This window comes from Scyliorhinus torazame, chromosome 15, assembly GCF_047496885.1.
Source record: "Scyliorhinus torazame isolate Kashiwa2021f chromosome 15, sScyTor2.1, whole genome shotgun sequence".
Lineage (NCBI taxonomy): Eukaryota > Metazoa > Chordata > Chondrichthyes > Carcharhiniformes > Scyliorhinidae > Scyliorhinus > Scyliorhinus torazame.
The window spans coordinates 151,798,441-151,817,815 of record NC_092721.1 but is presented as its reverse complement, the minus strand read 5'-3'; the positions used below and the strand labels follow the sequence as shown (position 1 = coordinate 151,817,815).

General features: G+C 46.1%; 1 protein-coding gene across 1 annotated transcript in view; it reads left to right on the top strand.

Annotated features, from left to right (window-relative positions):
* The first annotated feature begins 249 nt into the window (after nucleotides 1-249).
* The window catches only part of flt3 (fms related receptor tyrosine kinase 3), a 206,556-nt gene continuing 187,430 nt past the window's right edge, over nucleotides 250-19,375 (top strand). The window contains exon 1 of the mRNA XM_072476942.1: nucleotides 250-299. Coding sequence (XP_072333043.1) covers nucleotides 260-299 — 40 coding nt within the window. The 5' untranslated portion in view covers nucleotides 250-259. The remainder of the gene's footprint in view (nucleotides 300-19,375) is intronic.

The following is a 19,375-nucleotide window of genomic DNA, read 5'->3' as shown; positions in this document are numbered from 1 at the left end:
AAATAGCAAAATCAAAAAGAAAGAAAGGTTTTTACTAATATTTTCACACTGAAAATTAATAAACGAGCATAGCATTATTGCAAAGAGGACGGGCTAAGCTTCTCTGCACTGGTTCCTGTTGAGTGACGTATAGACAGGTTAAATAAAGCCCCGCAGTCACTTTCAGCTTCAATTGTTGGTGCAGTACACTTGTGGAGTATCTTTTCATATCCTGTTTTTGATAACGTTTATGAAGTGTAAAAACACAATGTTGGAACTCATGTTTGAAACAGCAAGCAAGCTCTTTATTCTGGTTCTGAGTACGTATAAGTACATCTTATACCTGTATTTAACTATGGGCTTTGGAAGACCGACGGGTTGTGAGTAGCCACATGAGGAGATTTGACTTGCAGTTACGCTATCTTAATCATTGCTGAGTGTATTTCAGTTTGTACTGCTAACTAGTTTGAATGTCAATTGTATATATTAATTCCAATTGCGGGAAGAGGTATCGTCAGCAGATGGTCACGTAACGGCATGAATAGGTTTATATGTTTCTATTTCATTTGTAATCCCGTTGTATCGTGAATCTGGGCCACTCATGCATCAAACCCACGTGTGTGGATGTACACGCATCTCTTACCACTGAAACAATTTCGGTGACACTTTATTCAAAACAACATTTTTGTTGCATCTAATCCATCTGTTATTATGACTTCTCGGGTCATGTTTATTTCATACATTGTACCTCCTTTATTTAAGAAAGGTCAGTTTCCTATCCTGCTTAACAGAATCATAGCCAGAACCAAAATATCACGAAAAAGTTATTTTTTTAAAATACGATCTTTTGTTCCATTTAATTTTCACGAAGAGGACTTGTTTTTGGGAACACCTCTCTAACACTTGCCTTGTTTTATACTTGTGATGTAGAACGCATAGCCAATAGATTACTCAACCTTCCTGCCTCAGTTTAGAGTCAGTGGGAGTGAAACATTTCAGAACATTAAAGCTGGTAGAGAGCACAACAAGATTGGAGTCATGTTTCCAACCTTAAGTGAAGGATGGACGTCACGTACAAGTTCTATCCCGTAGATCAATAGATGAGCATGTTTATAGAAAGGACGAGCCTTCGGATTTAATATTTGTTTTGTAAAGATGAGAGACGTCAAAATAAGATCGTTCACATCGAAATGAAATCTTCGCCTTGCTGCGTTGTAAAAGTAGCTGAATTCTCATTTACACGGTCTTTACTTATATAATTGGATAGATGTCAGATATGTCAAGTTTACACGGGATGTGAGCTTTGCATGCAGTGCTGCAGACATCAGTTCGGTTACTTTTAGGCTCATGTTTTCACTTCTGTATAAATTTACATGTTGCATTTAACATTTACTTCCGGAACAATATTGCCAATAAGCCTTGTGTTGGTTTGGGATCTGAAATCTATAGCGGATCTAATATCGGATACGGAGTTGCTCCCTAATATCTGGGACTCAGGTGAAGGCAGGGCTGCCACTTCAGTCAATAGTAAGAAGTCTTACAACACCAGGTTAAAGTTCAACAGGTTTGTTTCGATGTCACTAGCTTTCGGAGCGCTGCTCCTTCCTCCGAAAATTAGTGACATCGAAACAAACCTGTTGGACTTTAACCTGGTGTTGTAAGACTTCTTACTGTGCTCACCCCAGTCCAACGCCGGCATCTCCACTTCAGTCAATGAATACAAGGCGACCAAAACGAATCGTGCGTATAGGACTCGAGGGTCGATGCAGATTCTGCATGGTCGCAGTAACCTCAGATCTGTAGAAAGAGTGTATGAAATCCAGTGTGCAGAATAGCGCGTGTGGGACGCAGTGAGCCTTTTCTAATTCAGCAAATCGTCTGTCAGAGCGCTCTGCTCTTCACCACCTTTACTGAAACACATGTGACAGAAGAGGAAAGTCATAAACAAGCTCGAAAGTACAAATTACACATTTTTTCCTCCGGTTCTTAAAATGTCCCTTGCCCGTGCAGTGATCCGGAAAACAGTAAAACAAAAATGTGCCCCCCCACCCCCCGCCCACCTTCGCCACACACACGAACCCACACACACACCCAACATTTCCCCTTTGCTAACTAATTACAGTATTTTAATCCTTCATTCTGATGAGAAGCGAGCCCTGAATGCGCGATCTCGATACCGCTCCACAAACGCAAACATCTGCCATCCTGTAAACCAAGTGCAAGCAACATTTGACTTTACATAACACGCTAGTAATTATATCCTGGACACGCTGCTGACAAAAAAAACGAAACAAAAAACCTACCTTTGGTCCGGGTGTCCTGAGTGTCTTGGGCTGCACGGTAGCACAGTGGTTAGCACAGTTGCTTCACAGCTCCAGGGTCCCAGGTTCGATTCCTGGCTTGGGTCACTGTCTGTGCGGAGTCCGCATGTTCTCCCCGTGTCTGCGTGGGTTTCCTCCGGGTGCTCCGGTTTCCTCCCACAGTCCAAAGATGTGCAGGTTAGGTAAATTGGCCTTAGGTTAGGTGGGGTTACAGGGTTAGGGTGGAGGTGTGGGTAGGGTGCTCTTTCCAAGAATCGGTGAAGACTTGATGGGCTGAATGGCCTCATTCTGCACTGTAAATTCTATGATTCTATAATTTGGACATATAATGGGAACATGGCATCATGACATCTTCCAAACCACAGCCTGAGTATGTACTCAGGATACTGGGCCAATGTTAATTTTTCCATAAATATACTTTATTGGGCAGCATGGTAGCATTGTGGATAGCACAATTGCTTCACAGCTCCAGGGTCCCAGGTTCGATTCCTGCTTGGGTCACTGTCTGTGCGGAGTCTGCACATCCTCCCCGTGTGTGCGTGGGTTTCCTCCGCGTGCTCCAGTTTCCTCCCACAGTCCAAAGACGTGCAGGTTAGGTGGATTGGCCATGATAAATTGCCCTTAGTGCCCCAAATTGCCCTTAGTGTTGGGTGGGGTTACTGGGTTATGGGGATAGGGTGGAGGTGTTGACCTTGGGTAGGGTGCTCTTTCCAAGAGCCGGTGCAGACTCGATGGGCCGAATGGCCTCCTTCTGCACTGTAAATTCTATGATTCTATGATCTAAAAGGATTTTCCACAACAGTTCAAATTGAACATTACTGAAAATGCAATGAAAATGCAAGTGCTTTTCACTCTGAGGTGGCTGAATATGATTGCAATTTCAGGTGACATTTACAATATATATTCTATAAAATAACCTCCAAGGAATTTTACACAGTTTCCAGCCCCTAGACCATCAACAACGTCCTTTCCTCATCGAGCTTTGGTGGTGCCTGCCCCTCAGCACCTAGTCCTGGACCTTGGAATGTGCCAGCCTCCATCTCTTTGCACTGGAAGACCAATACATTTTGGGCAGAACAAGAGTATCTTTTGCCAAGTTAATGGTCCTCCAGCAGCATTCAATGCTTATCTCAATATGCATCACTTGCAGTAGCCCATTGAGCACAGAGCCCTGCATCACAGAGCTGCTAGGGATGAACTTTGGCAAAAAAAACCTCCATCTCCTTCCATACTTTCTTTGCAAAGACACATTCCAGAAGGAGGTAGGTGACGGCATCTTTCCCACCACTGCCTCCTTGAGGTACTGGACCAATAATCTGTTTAGAGTTTAGAAGTATGAAAGGTGAATTAATTGAAACATATACAAATCTTAAGAGGCTTGACAGTGTAGATATTCAAAAGATATTTCTCTTGGCTGGGGAATCTAGGGCTAGGGGAATACAGTCTCAGAATAAGGTTTCAATATTTAGGACTCAGAAGAGGAATTTCTTTTCTCAAAGAGCCATGAAGCTTTGGAATTCTCTACCTCAGAGGACCATGGATATTCAATTGTTAATTATACTCCAGTCAGGAATCAACAGATATTTGAATAGTAAACAAAACAAGGCATGTGGAATAATGCAACAATGTGTAGTTGAGGTAGAAGGCCAGCCATGACCATATTGAATAATGGAACAGGTTTGAAGGGCTGTATGGGCTACTTTTATTCCTATTCCTTATGTTCTTAAGTGCCACATTTGGAGCATCACAATTCAACTTGACACATCAACTTAACCTGTCAAGTAGCAAACAAAAATTAAACCACTAATCTTAAAACTTCAAAAAGCTATCAATCAAAAATGGTCAGTCTGCAATATCTTTAAAGCCAGGCAAACTAATCAAATTGTTCAAATTATTCTTTGGAAGTTCCAGTGACATAAATTCTGTTCTGCTGAGTTGCAGTACTAAAAATCACATCTTCATCATAATGAAAATATCAAAGAAACCGACTTTTCAAAAACTAACATTGCATTACATCAGATGTTTAAATATGCTTGACAACAAGTTCAATCAGAGACCTGTATCTTTCTGAGAAGCCTTGTTTCTTTTTTATTTGTATAAAAAGGAGGCCAAAGCATTCAATATAGAGAATGGTATACATGCAGACATTCCGCATTGGAAATAGACTGCATACCATATCGGTAAGGGAACAGAAAGAGACATCCATTGTGGAATTCTCCCAACCCGCCCACAGTAGGAGCGGAGAATCCAGCGGGAGCCAAAAAGGTTGGAAATCCACCGGTGTAAAATCATGTTGCAATTCCCCCAAAGGTGGATTAATGACGGATTGGTCTTCCCACTGGTTGGTAGCTTGAATATCATTTGCATTCATTTGCACCTCATGAATACTCATTAAAACAGCTGATCACCACCATCCCATCAGGCGTTCCAATCTTGCATTAGGCCAGCATGAATTTACCTTGGTCTAAAACCAGATTGATAATGAAGGAAATAATCAATGCTGCCTGAGTATGCAAGAGACTACGAGGTGCATGGAACAACCTTTCTACATAGCGCTGCACTGCTGATGTGCTGTATATCATTCTGCTGGGATAGACTAGTTCCTGCCCTCCATCTCCATGCCGAGCTGGTCTTCATGTACAGCACCAAGCTGCTGGACCCACGGACCCTCCTGTGTTGCCGAGTCGGATCAGTTCAGCGCCTGGGGTTGGGGAGTATAGGGGTCTCCTTCCCCCATGCTACATATAAGTGTCAATCTGGACAGTACTGTGCTGCTGCCATGGCTTAGACCCTGAACCAACATAATTCATCTACCACAGACCAGGTGATGAACAGTATTCAGTACAAAACACTGAAATAACTTGGAACTTTCATTTCCCACTTGTCCCTGCAATGACTCATTCCAAAGCTAGATAGAGGAGCATTCAAACATGATGCGCGTGGACCACGTGATGTGAGCGCAAAAGCATCTGCGTTTTTGCGAACTCCGGATCTGCTCATCTTTCAGTCTTTATTTTAATCCTTCTGCACATTTGTTTTGTCTTTTCTTGATCTGTATGGTTAACGCAATGTACCAATAGTTGTCGGTCGGTGTTTCATCTTTACTGAGTCGAGTTGAAAAGCCTTAATCCTCATTGACTCGTGATGGCCGGAAGAAATTAGGGTGGGGCCCTGTCTTTGATCGCGCAACTGCTTTTGGGAGGATTCTCACCCTGATGGTACAGTGTTCACCGGCGGATGGTGGCTACTAACGATTAAGTTAATCTGTCTGAATGGCTTGACTCTGCAATACGCGACATCAAAACACAGTTTCAGGGGTTGCGAAGTAACTTTATGAAGGCAGTGGCGGTGCATGAGGATGTTCTTGCGAAAGAGAAAGCATTGTCCTTGGTGGAAGCCTGCGTCTGTATGATTGAGGTCCTGTTGCATGGCCTAGGTTGTTGACTGCCTGGGACCGGGGGAGTTGGCAAGCTGGAAGTAATGAAGCTCGTGTTCCGATCATTTAAATCCTTAGAAGATCCTGAAGCTCTCTGTTATAGATCCTGCTTTATCCTTGATATCGACTTTCTTTATTCGCCAGTGGAGTGATCTTTTATCCTGATGATTACCTCACTCCTCAGTTGTGATCCTAGACTCGCTGATAATCATAATGTTGGCTGTTAATGTTGTTATTCCATCTGGGGTGAAGGGAAGGGAATTATTTGGAGGTGATGTTGTGCACAAAACAACATCTTTATCCTATTGTATCCTGGGGGGGGGGGGGGGGGACAATGAGCAGAGCCGGAGTGGGCTGATGGATGTAGAGTGTGGGTGGTAAGGTTAGTTTTGTTCTCGCTGTGTCCCAGTAGTCAGATCTAATCCTTTTCTTTTTCTGCGCTTAGTCTTCTTTGAGCCCAGGCAGACTGTGTTTTATCCTGTTGAGGACAGGGGTTTGTGAGCTCCCCTTTAGTGGGGAGTGGGTCATTTATCCTGAATTTGGTCTCCTTCTAGGACTGTTCTATTGCTGTCAGACCTTTTGTGGTGAGGTCGGCCTTAACATCCTCTATTTTTGGTGGTAGGGGTATATCTGGTGGGGTGGTCTGTCTCGGGAGGGTTTCTTTAGGTGCCGTATTTCACACAGGACCAGAAAGCCTAGCCTTTGTGGGGTGTAGGACAGGGAGGACATGGTAGTCCTAGGGGCTAATTCTTTCATGTCTTTATTCTTGTAATGGCGCTGGGCTAGGCCAGGCCCAGTGTTGTGGTCATTAAGCTGTTGCTCCTCGGGTGGTGTCCCCTCACTTGGGGGTGCCATGGGGGTCCCGAGGTAGTTGATCCACAATCGGAGAGATGTTGAATTGGCATAGTTTGAAGGTAGAGCACAGTCTTTAACCTTGGTTAATTCCTCTTAAGAGTTAGAAGAGCCCATGTGACAATTGGTTGGCCGGTCTTTGTTTTGTGGTAATATGGTGGATCTGAGGGGTTCGTTCTGACAGTTCTTGTTCTTCTTAATTTTTCGTTGGACTTTATGGCGTGCTAAACGTGTTACCTATATTTCTCTTAGTTTTGATGTTGTTGCGGTTGCGAGCTCGTGGTGATAGTATTGGAAGGTGGGCCTTGGAAGGTGGAAGGTGGCATGGACAGGAACATATCGATTTTTGTTGGTTTTTGGGTGGCTGAATCTATTGGAGGCTGCTCTGATGGTTCCCACTCCTCCTGGTGCGGGATTATCCCTTGTCTCTAAAACTGAGACCAAGCCATTTTCCTCTTGAGTCTTGGGCCTTGACCTCAAGGTTGCCTTTTGTCCTTTTAGGGGGGGCGCGGTGTTGGCATTTTGATGATGTTTCGTCCTTGGACCTCGGCTGGCAGATGGGGTTGTAGGGGCTCAGTGTTTTGCTCTTGACTCTTGTTCTTGTTCTTTTTTATCTTCTCTATGAGAGACCCTGAGTTGTTAACATGGGTCTGGTAGTGCCAGTCCTCTCCTTGAATATGTCTTTTGCCATCTCAAGTGTGAGGATGGCTGCCTGTTCTGGCCCAAGTTTGGAGAAGAGTTCAATTTGTGCTGCAAGAGTTAACCAAATTCTCTTTAGTACTGGGGTCCTCAGGTATTATTTTATTCTTCTGTCATTTTGATTTTAAGCTATGGGTGTGCTGTAGGTCCAAATTATTGCCTGTTTGTTTGCAGAAGGGTCATTTATCCGTGGTGGGAACCTGTTGGGGATTTTGTCCCTGATTCATCCGGTCTTGTTGTTCCTAACACTGTAATTATTGTTGCTTTGGGTTGTCCCTGTTGTACATTGACACCTGTAGCTGCCTTTTTGCTTTTGCTTGTTTTGTGTAAAAATTGAAAAATTCTCGGGCAGCATGTGGCGCAGTGGTTAGCACTGGGACTGCGGCGCAGAGGACTCGGGTTCAAATCCCGGCCCTGGGTCACTGGCCGTGTGGAGTTTGCACATTCTCCCCAAGTCTGCATGGGTTTCACCCCCACAACCCAAAGATGTGCTGGTCAGGTGAATTGGCCACACTAAATTGCTCCTTAATTGGAAAAGAAAAATAATTGGGTACTCTAAATTAAAAAAAAAAAATTGAAAAACTCGACTAAACAGGTGTTTAAACAAAACATGACACGTGGGGTCCTAAACCAATAGTTACACTACATGGGCACCAACCCAATTAATGAGCTAGAAGTCAGAAGCATTTTTGCTACTCCATTAGGAGGAGTTAAAAATCAACATAGCAGAATGATGAAACAATCTAGGATTTCTTTGTATGGTTATTTAGATGGTTGACCAATCAATCCAAATGAGAATGTCATTTGAATCTAGCATTGTGGGCCCACATATAGGACAGGGTGGCATGTGTGCCTGCTTCTGCCAACGTATATACCTGGTTCATATGCCTACCATATTTCTGTGCATGTAGGGACTTTAGAAAGGTAAGGATTTAAAAAAGTAATAACTTAAGTGAAGGAACATATAACCAAGGATTTTATTTACTTGGAAAAGTGGACACAGCCATTGAACTGAATTTTGAGAACTCCACTGACAAATTCCAATGGTGCAGGAGGTGGTTTTGGCTGGCCAAACAGTTCTTTTACTCATGCCCGTTCAGTACTAACATCAATTTGGGGAGACGTATGGGAAGAAGGTGTACCCAAAGATTCCCATAAATCCTGCCAAATATGTAAACTATGCATGTTTACTGGAAGGTAGCAGATACTGCCATTGTCCAGGTTGTAGTTAGGTATCGTGGATTTACCAGCACTGCATAGCAAAGTGAAATTTTGCCTTACTGGAGGATTCCTGGGATTAGGCAACATTGTTGTGTAGCCCTTGAAACATAGAAATATAATATACAAGGACGATAATCAGCTTATTCTGGCTTCAAAAAGTTCTGATATTTTGAAAACTCCTATTATGTCCACCTTAATATTCTCTGTTCTAATAAAATCAATCACTTCTGTGCTGACAACAGGTCATTAATTAACCCAATGTTTCTCTCCTCAGTCTCCTGCTGAGGGCTGTAAGCATTTTCAGTTTTTATGCCAGCTTTTTGAGTGCATACCATAACTTCCATTTTTGGAGGCATTCTAGAAGAGCCTACCCATACTCCACCTAATTGTCTTCCTATAATGGAGCAACCAGAAGAGCACGCAATGCTCCAACTGTGGCCAAACCAGTTCCTTGTGCAAATTCAATCTCATTTCCTTCCTTTTATTTATAAAACCTGAAATTCTATTTCTCGTTTTTAGCAATTTTACAGGCAGCCCCACGATTAAAGATCCAGGTACTGACACTCTTAGATCTTACTTTCCCTTAACTCTGTCAAAATATGCCTTTCATTATTCTTTTTCCCAAAATACACTACTTTACATTCCTCTGCATTGAACTGTGATGGAAGCAGTGTTGATGATAATATTCAATAGGAAATCAGAGATATACTTTAAAAGTAAAAAACGAATTATAAAAACATTTTAAAATGGAGCAGAAATGGGCTTTTCCGGCCTGCTCTTGCCATTCAATAAGGCCAGGGCTGATCTATTGTGTCCTGAACTTTGCTTATCTGCCTGTCCTCCATTACCCTTGACTCCCTTATACATCAAAACTCTTTATGCTGGTTGATTGAAAACCCAGGCTTTTAAAAGGATTATCTCAGCAGAGGATTCTGTTTTGACAACTAGACAATGTCTTAATGTTTAGTTGCACAAGAGTAAGAGCAGTGAAGTGTTTGAGGCCTCTACTATTGATGCTTTAATATTCTGTTTGATTCACACTTTTATAAAATTATATGGAAAGTTATTTTTCCAAAAGAAGATTTGTGAATGGTTGCTTTCTTTTCAGAGCAGTTCCACCCATGTCTAAATTATCTTGATCACCAGTAAAATGATGGAATGGATCATCAACAATGCTATTAAGCTGCTCTTGCTTAGCAATAACTTGCTCACTGACGCTCAGTTTGGGTTCCGCCAGGGTCACTCAGCTCCTGACCTCATTACAGCCTTGGTTCAAATGTGGAAAAAAGAACTGAACTCAAGAGGTGAGGTGAGACAATGATCATTTCCAACAAGAGAGAATCTAACCATCGTCCCTTGACATTCAATGGCATTACTTGAATCCCCCACTATCAACATACTGGAGGTTTTTATTGACCAGAAACTGAACTGGACTCGCCATATAAATACTGTGGTGACAGAAGCAGGTCAGAGGCCAGGAATCATGTGACAAGTAGCTCAACTTCTAACTCCCCAAAGCCTGTCCACCATCTACAAGACATAAGTCAGGAGTGTGATGGAATACTCTCCACTTGCCTTGATGAGTGCAACTCCAACAACATTCAAGAAGCTCAAAGATGTGCAGGTTAGTTGGAATGGCCATGATCAATATGGGATAGGCAGTGGGCCTAGGTAGAGAGTATTTTCAGAGGGTCAGCACAGACTCGATAGGCTGATTGGCCTCCTTCTGCACTGTAGGAATTCTATGGATCTAACATCCAGGACAAAGCAGCTTGCCTGATTGGCACCCCAACTACAAACATTCATTCCCAACGACACATAGTAGCAGCAGTGTTGTATCACCTACAAAATGTACTGATGGAACTGTGGTAAACACCACTGGTAACACATTGCATGTATTACGGTACCGCCATTGTATTACAGGTACCACAGTAAATCCCAGCCTGCTGGCTCCTCCCAGCAGGCGATGTATAAAAGTGTATGCGCTCCTGCACTGCTCCCATTGTGGTTCCAGCTGCAGGAGGCACAACATTTTGTGCAATAAAGCCTCGATTGTTTCACCATTCTCGTCTCGTGGTAATTGATGGTACATCAATTTATTGCACAAGATTTTAAAAGATGAACATCCTAATCAAGCCTGATCGCCTGGAGCTGAGCCCTCACGCAGTCAACGCCACGTCCACCTTTGACCACTGGCTAGCCTGCTTTGAAGGCTACCTCAGAGCAGCCACTGGAGAACTTTCGGACCCACAGAAGCTCCAAGTCCTCTACTCACGAGAGAGGCCTCAAGTTATTCCCCTCATCCGGGATGCGTCCACCTACACAGAAGCGATGAAGCTACTAAAGGGACACTACATTAAGTCAGTGAATCAAGTGTACGCCAGGCACCTCCTGGCCACGAGACGGCAACACCCGGGGAGACTTTGGACGATTTCTTGCGGGCTCGACAGATTCTCGGTAGGAATTGTGACTGCCAGGCAGTTTCGGCAGTCCAACACACCAAACTACTAATCAGAGACACTTATGTCACGGGCATTAAGTCTACGTACGTTCGCCAGCGACTATTGGAAGGGGGTACGCTCGAACTTGCAGGGACTGTGCAGCTTGCTAATTCCCTAGAAGTGGCCTCCCGTAATCTGGAGGCCTACACCTCAGACCGGCGGCACCCTCGTGGGCATCGTGGGCCCCACCAACTGCCAACTCGAGTACACTGCCAGCCTGCGCCGCGCGGCAGCCAGCCAACTCCGGAGGGCCCAAAAGTTATTTTTGTGGCCAGAGCAAACATCCCAGACAGCGCTGCCCGGTACGGTGCGCGACCTGCAACGGGTGCGGGAAGAAGGGCCACTTTGTTTCCGTTTGCCAGGCCCAGTCGGTCGCCGCTGTTTCCAGGCCAGGCATTACTACACTCCCCACGTGTGATCCAGGGGCGCTGCCATCTTCTCCGCCACAGGCCACGGGTGGCCCGTGGGTGCCGCCATCATCGGCGCTATTTTGCACCGCGCCTCGGGACCCCTGCTCGTCTGGCCGTTCGCTGCCCACTGATACCTCCGCCACCACTGATCAGCCCGGGACCTCCCAACATCTTCCGTAGCTCGTCTCCATCACCCTTGATCAGTCTCGGCCCTGCAACCTCGCGACTGCTACGACGACGGTAAAGATCAACGGGCACGAGACGACCTGCCTCTTTGACTCCGGGAGCACAGAGAGTTTCATCCATCCTGCTACGGTCAGGCGCTGCTCCCTCCCGGTACACCCCGTCACCCAGAAAATCTCCCTGGCCTCCGGATCCCATTCTGTGCAAATCCGGGGGTACTGTGTCGCGAACCTCACCGTTCAGGGCGTAGAGTACAGCAACTTCAGGCTCTCCGTCCTCCTCCATCTCTGCGCGGCCCTGTTACTAGGTCTTGATTTTCAATGCCACCTCCAAAGCCTTACTTTGAAATTCGGCGGACCCCTGCCCTCCCCTCATCGTCTGCGGCCTCACGACCCTTAAGGTTGATCCACCTTCACTTTTTGCAAACCTCACCCCGGACTGTAAGCCCGTCGCCACCAGGAGCAGTTGGTACAGTGCCCAGGACAGGACCTTCATCAGGTCGGAGGTCCAACGGCTTCTGCAGGAAAGGATCATAGAGGCCAGCAACAGCCCCTGGGGAGCTCAAGTGGTGGTAGTGAAGACTGGGGAGAAGCACAGGATGGTTATTGACTACAGTCTGACCATCAACCGGTACATGCAGCTCGATGCGTTACCCCTCCCACGCATATCTGACATGGTCAATCAGATTGCGCAGTATCAAGTCTTCGAAACTTGAAGTCCGCCTACCACCAGTTCTACATCAGCCCGTAGGACCGCCAATACACTGCATTCGAAGCAGATGGCCGCCTCTATCATTTCCTTAGAGTTCCCTTCGGCGTCACCAATGGGGTCTCGGTCTTCCAGCGATAGATGGACCGAATGGTTGACTAGTATGGGCTGTGGGCCACCTTCCCGTACCTAGATAATGTCACCATCTGCGGCCATGACCAGCAGGACCACGACGCAAACCTCCAAAAATTCCTCCACACCGCCAAACTCCTTAACCTCACCTACAATAAGGAGAAATGCATGTTCCGCACCAACCGCTTAGCCATCCTTGGCTACGTAGTGGAAAATGGAGTCCTAGGGCCCGACCCCGACCGCATGCGCCCCCTCCTGGAACTCCCTCTCCCCCACTGCTCCAAGGCCCTGAAACGTTGCCTGGGGTTTTTCTCATATTACGCCCAGTGGGTCCCTAATTAAGCGGACAAGGCCCACCCACTCATTAAGTCCACAGTTTTTTCTCTGACGGCTGAGGCCCGCCAGGCCTTCAACCACATCAAGGCGGACATCGCCAAGGCCACGGTCGACGAGTCCTTCCCCTTCCAAGTGGAGAGCGATGCATCGGACGTGGCTCTGGCCGCCACCCTCAACCAGGCGGGCAGACCCGTGGTTTTCTTTTCCCGCACGCTCCATGCCTCCAAAATTCGGCACTCCTCTGCCGAAAAGGAAGCCCAAGCCATTGTGGAAGCTGTGCGACATTGGCGGCATTACCTGGCCGGCAGGAGATTCACTCTCCTCACTGACCAATGGTCGGTTGCCTTCATGTTTAACAATACGCGGGGCAAAATCAAAAATGACAAGATCTTGAGGTGGAGGATCGAGCTCGCCACCAATAACTATGAGATCTTGTATCGCCCGGGGAAGCTCAATGAGCCCCCAGATGCCCTGTCCCGCGGTACATGTGCCAGCGCACAGGTGGACCAACTCCAGGCTCTCCACAATGACCTCTGCCACCTGGGGGTCACCCAGTTCTTCAATTTTGTCAAGGCCCGCAACCTGCCCTACTCCATTGATGAGGTCAGGACTGTAACCAGTGACTGCCAAGTCTGCGCAGAGTGCAAGCTCTACCGGCCAAATAGAGCGCACCTGGTGAAGGCCTCCCGCCCCTTTGAGTGCCTCAGCATGGACTTCAAAGGGCCCCTCCCCTCCACCGACCGCAACGTGTACTTCCTCAACGTAATTGATGAGTACTCCCGGTTCCCTTTCGCCATCCCATGCCCCGACATGACTTCCGCCACGGTCATCAAGGCCCTGCACAGCATCTTCACCCTGTTCGGTTTCCCCACCTACATGCACAACGATCAGGGATCCTCCTTCATGAGTGAAGAGCTGCGTCAGTTCCTGCTCAACAAGGGCATCGCCTCGAGCAGGACGACCAGCTACAACCCCCGGGGAAACGGGCAGGTGGAGAGGGAGAACGGGACGGTCTAGAAGGCCATCCTGCTGGCCCTTCAGTCTAGAAATTTCCTGGTCTCCCGCTGGCAGGAGGTCCTCCCTGATGCGCTCCACTCCATCCGGTCGCCCCTGTGCATCGCTACGAATGAGACCTCTCACGAACGTGTGTTTGCCTTCCCTAGGAAGTCCACCTCCGGTGTCTCATTCCCAACATGGCTGACAGTTCCTGAACCCGTCCTCCTCCGGAAGTATGTGCGGAGCCATAAATCGGATCCCTTGGTTGAAAAATTCCACCTCCTCCATGCAAACCCACAGTACACCTACGTGGCACACCCCGACGGGCGTCAGGACACAGTCTCCCTCCGGGACATGACACCCGCTGGGTCCCCACCCACAACCCCCGACCTGATACCACTCCCCCCCCCGGTTGCCTCGTTCACCCCTGCGCCACCCACCCTCCCACCAGGAAACCTCACCGCAGCCCCCACCCCAGCAGGATCCGTCCCCCCATTGGATCCACTAAGGGGTGATGAAGGAGAGGACAACACGCTCCGGAGTCGCAGGTGACCACGTCGGCGCCCACATCACCACCAGGACTGAGGCGATCGCAGTGGAGGGTCAGAGCCCCCGACAGACTCAATCTGTAATGTTTTTTTCACCCCCGCCGGACTTTTCTTAAACAGGGGGTGAATGTGGTAAACACCACTGGTAACACATTGCATGTATTAAGGTACTGCCACTGTATTACAGGTACCACAGTAAATCCCAGCCTGGGAGGTTCCTCCCAGCAGGCGACGTATAAAAGTGGATGCTCTCCTGCGCTGCTCCCATTCTGGTTCCAGCTGCAGGAGGCACAACATTTTGTGCAATAAAGCCTCGATTGTTTCACCATTCTCGTCTCGTGGTAATTGACGGTACATCAGGAACTCACCAAAGCTCCTTAGACAGCACTTCCAAACCCATGACCACTACCATCTAAAAGCAACAGGACAGCAGACACATGGGAACACAACCATCTGGAAGTTATCCTCCGAATCATTCAACATCCTGACTTGAAAATATATAGCCATTCCTTTACTGTTGCTGGTCAAAATCCCTCCCCTGATCAGCACTGTAGGTGTGCCTACACCACATGGAATGCAGCACATCAAGAAGCCAGCTCACTACCACCTTCTCAAGGACAATTAGGGATGGCCAATGATGCTCGCATCCCATGAATGAATAAAAGTCAATTTTAAATTCAAAACCCAATTGGCCCTGAGGGTTTAAGATAAAAGTTACTACATGACTCATTGATTCTGTACATTGTGATTATTGGGGGAATGGGCATGGAAGGAGCATAAGTTAGAATGGAGGACATGAGGGGCCATGGGGGTGTCGAGGGGCATGAATTGGCGTGTGGCTGGAAGGTGAAAGATGAGGGCTAGAGAGCCTGAAGCCATTAATGCAACTGGGATGAAGTCCCAGAGATGCAAGGTTTTAACCAACCTGCCTTGGCACTTGGCTGCCCACGTAGTCACCTACACTTTGCTTCCAAGGTTGGTGGACCTAACTCTGTCCTGAACTGGATCCAACCCTACCCCAACCCCCTAGAGATGCATCCAGACAATCAGGGGCATTTGCACTGAGGTGGGAAATTGTGTAATTTCCTGACTTGACCTACTGTATCCTTTGTGTCCTCCTCACGACTCGCTTTCCTACCTATCTTTGCATGATCAGAAAACCGGGCTACAATACACTCAATGCCTTCAGCCAAGGATCTAGTAAAGATCGTAAGTACTTGAGGCCCCAGCACTGATTCCGTGGGATCCCACTAGTTATATTTTGCCAACCTGAAAGTTACTCATTTATCCTGACTCTATTTCCTGCTGGTTAACCAATCCTCTCTCCATGCTAATAATAATAATAACCTTTATTAGTGTCACAAGGAAGCTTACATTAACCAAAAGAGAAAATTCTGTAAAATCTCAGCAGGTCTGGCAGCATCTGTAGGGACAGAAAAGAGCTAATGTTTCAAGTCCAAATGAACCTTTGCATCCGCAGTAATTTGCTGTTAGGCTTACATTAACACTGCAATGAAATTACTGTAAAAATACCCAGTGGCCACATTATGGTGCCTGTTCGGGTACACTGAGGGAGAATTCAGAATGTCCAATTCACCTAAAGTACGTCTTTCGGGACTTGTGGGAGGAAACTAGAGCACCCGGGGGAAACCTACGCAGACATGAGGATAAAGTGCAGACTCCACACAGACAGTGACCCAAGCCGGGAATTGAACCCGGGTCCCAGGCACTGTGAAGCAACAGTGTTAACCACTGTGCTACCGTGCCACCCTAACATATCGCCAACACTATCATAGAATCATAGAATGTACAGAGCAGAAGGAGGCCATTCGGCCGATCGCGTCTGCACCGGCCCTTGGAAAGAGCACCCCACCTATGACCACACCTCCACCCTGTAACCCAATAACCCCGCCCAACCATTTTTTTGGACACTAAGGACAATTTAGCATGGCCAATTTACCTAACCTGCACATCTTTGGACTGTGGGAGGAAACCGGAGTACCCGGAGGAAACCCACGCAGACACGGGGAGAAAGTGCAAACTCCGCACAGACAGTGACCCAAACCAGGAATTGAATCTGGGACCTAGCAGCTGTGAAGCAACTGTGCTAACCTCTGGCTACCGTGCCCCCTATGAGCTCTTATCTTATGTAGTGGTATTTTACAAGGTGCCATCTGTGATTCAGCTTGTTGGAGAGGGTTTGTAAGGTAAACAGTGCAGCCAAATAACTAGATCTCCCGCCTTAAAGGTCGGGTATGGTCAGCATGGTTTGTGTCGGCTCAGGTCATAGACTTCCTATGCTAAAGGTCAGGTGTGGTCAGCAAAGTTTGTGTTGGCTCAGGTCAGAGACTTGCCATCCAAACGTCAAATTTGGTCAGCAAGGTTTGTGTCGGCTCAGGTCATGTGTCCTCTTGAACAGGGATATAACATTTGCTGTACTCATGTTGGCACATTTTTGCTATGGTTACTATCTTTGTTAGCTCCACCACATTGTTCTGGAATGCTTTTTGGTAACTTTTAATTTTAATCACATTAATTTTTGAACAATTTCTTTTTGAATATTTGTTGTCATTTCACATCGTTCTCAAGTACTCCAAAGTACAGCCTTCAACATTTTCTGTAAAAAGTGAGGTGGCATATTCATAGAGTGCACAGGTTCAGACTATGCTATGTCAAGAATTGTTGCATAGTGCATGCTGGGAATTGTAATTATGTCTATAGTCGCCACTGATGGCTGGAGAGACCATTAATTAAAGACTTAGGTGAAGAAATTGCTTCATGCCAGGCTGCATGCAAAAACTGGGTGCACACATTCATAATACAAACAAAAATGCCGGAAATAAACAGCAGGTCAGGCAGTGTTTGTAACAAGATAAAGAGAGTTAACCTTTCAGGTTGGTGACCTTTCACACAGGGAGGTTGAAGAAAGTTCCAATATTGTGTTACAAATATTAAGATTATAAATGTGTTAGAAGTAGTTCAGAGAAGGTTTACTCAACCGATACATGGGATGGTGGATTATCTTTTGAGGAAAAATTGAACAGTCTGAGCTTGTTTCCATTGGCGTTTAGAAGAATGAGAGGTGATCATATTGAAACATATAAGATCCTGAGGTGACTTGACAGGGTGGATGCTGAAAGGATGTTTCCCCCTGTGGAAGAGACTAGAACTAGGGGACATCATTTAAAAATAAAGGTCTTCCATTTAAGACAGAGATGAGAAAATATGTTATTCTCTCTCAGAGGGATATAAGCCTTTGGAACACTTTTCCCCAGAGAGTGGTAGAGGCAGTGTCACTGAATATTTTTAAGGCAGAGGTAGATAGATTCTTGACTAACAAGGGAGTCAAAGATGATTGGGGGTAGTCGGAATATGGAGTTGAGGCCACAATCAGATCAGCCATGATCTTATTGAATGGTGGAGTAGGGTTGAGGGGCCGAATAACCTACTCATTCTCTTGATTCATATGTTTGTATATGACGTGCATAAGATTATTATAGAAAATTATTAAAACATGAAATCTTGTTGTATCATCTTTCCAGCTATCAACTAGAAGTTCAACTTTCATTTTCTTTTTAATTATTGGTCTCCATGGGGATTGTAACAATTGAGTCTCAGCTCTCATCTCAATTATATGGACAAGCTGCAATCGCATGTTGGCATTGGATTTCTGGCCACTGTCATCGCAGGCAGCAGTCCTCAGACAATTGGATCCTGGGAGTGAGGAGATAATCAGGACAGGTGATGTGAACTGGGAGGAGGAGAAGCAACCATGAGGAAGAGGGGTGACTGGAGGAAGTGGGGGAGGAATATTGAGCGAGGGGATGTGGTCAGGAAGGACTGGCCAATCGTGCGAGGAGGAAACCATTGGATAGGAGGTAGGGTGATCAGGTGGTGGCAGTGCAGAAGCCAGCAATAGTCAGCACCATAGTGCACATCAAATAGACAAATTTTAACAAACCTATCTTATTGGTGGTGGCTTCCAGTAACCACTTTAAGGAATTCTGGTTAGAATATTAGAAACACAGGTTATTCAAGGAGGAGGTTATTCAACCCATCATGTCTATGCTGGCTCTTTCCATACAATCACTGCAGTGCATAAGGCGGCCATTTGGCCATTGAGTCTGCACTGACCCTCTGAAAGAGTACTCTATCTAGGCCCACTCCCCCACCCTATCCCCGTAATCCTGCACATTGATCATGGCAAATCCACCTAACCTGCATACCATTGGACTGTGGGGACTAAGGGGCAATTTAGCGTGGCCAATTCCCCTAACCTGCACATCTTTGGACTGTGGGAGGAAACCAGAGCACCTGGAGGAAGACCATGTAGACACAGGGAGAATGTGCAAACTTCACACAGACAGTCATCCAAGGCCAAAATCAAACCTGGGTCCCTGGTACTGTGCCGTCAAACCTTTTGGAAAAAGTAGTCTTGTCTAGTTCCACATCCTGATTTTTGTAAGTTCCTCATTCTCAAGAACCTGTTCAACTCTCATTTAAAATGATTTCTGGAGTCAACTTCCACCACCTTTTCAGATGCAACATTCCAGATACTTCCAACTCCTTCACAAGTGAAAACATTTCTCATCTCACCTTTCGATATTTTGCCCAAGGTTTTAAAACTAAGATATGTAGTTATTGACCCAGTCATCAGGGGGAATAGTTTTTTCTCTATTTGCTTTATTGAAACCTCCATTAGGTCTTCACCTTGAAAAACCTCTATTACATCTTCACCTCCTCTGTTGCAAGGACAAAACTGCTCATTTTTGCAACCTCTCCTTATGAATGATCTGCCTGGATTGTACGCAGAACAATACTTTTCACTGTACATGTGCCAATAAATCTAAATCTAAATCTAACTGAAGTCCTGCATCCTTGGTAATATCCGAGGAAAATTGCTCTGTATCCATTTGCCTTTTGGCCTTTACATCTTTCCTGATTTCTAATGCTTGGAATTATACACAATATCCTAGCTGAGGCCCAACCGGTGATTACTAAGTTCTGCATGATCATTTAAGCTTCCTTTAGTTCATTGTTTTCTTCAATGCAG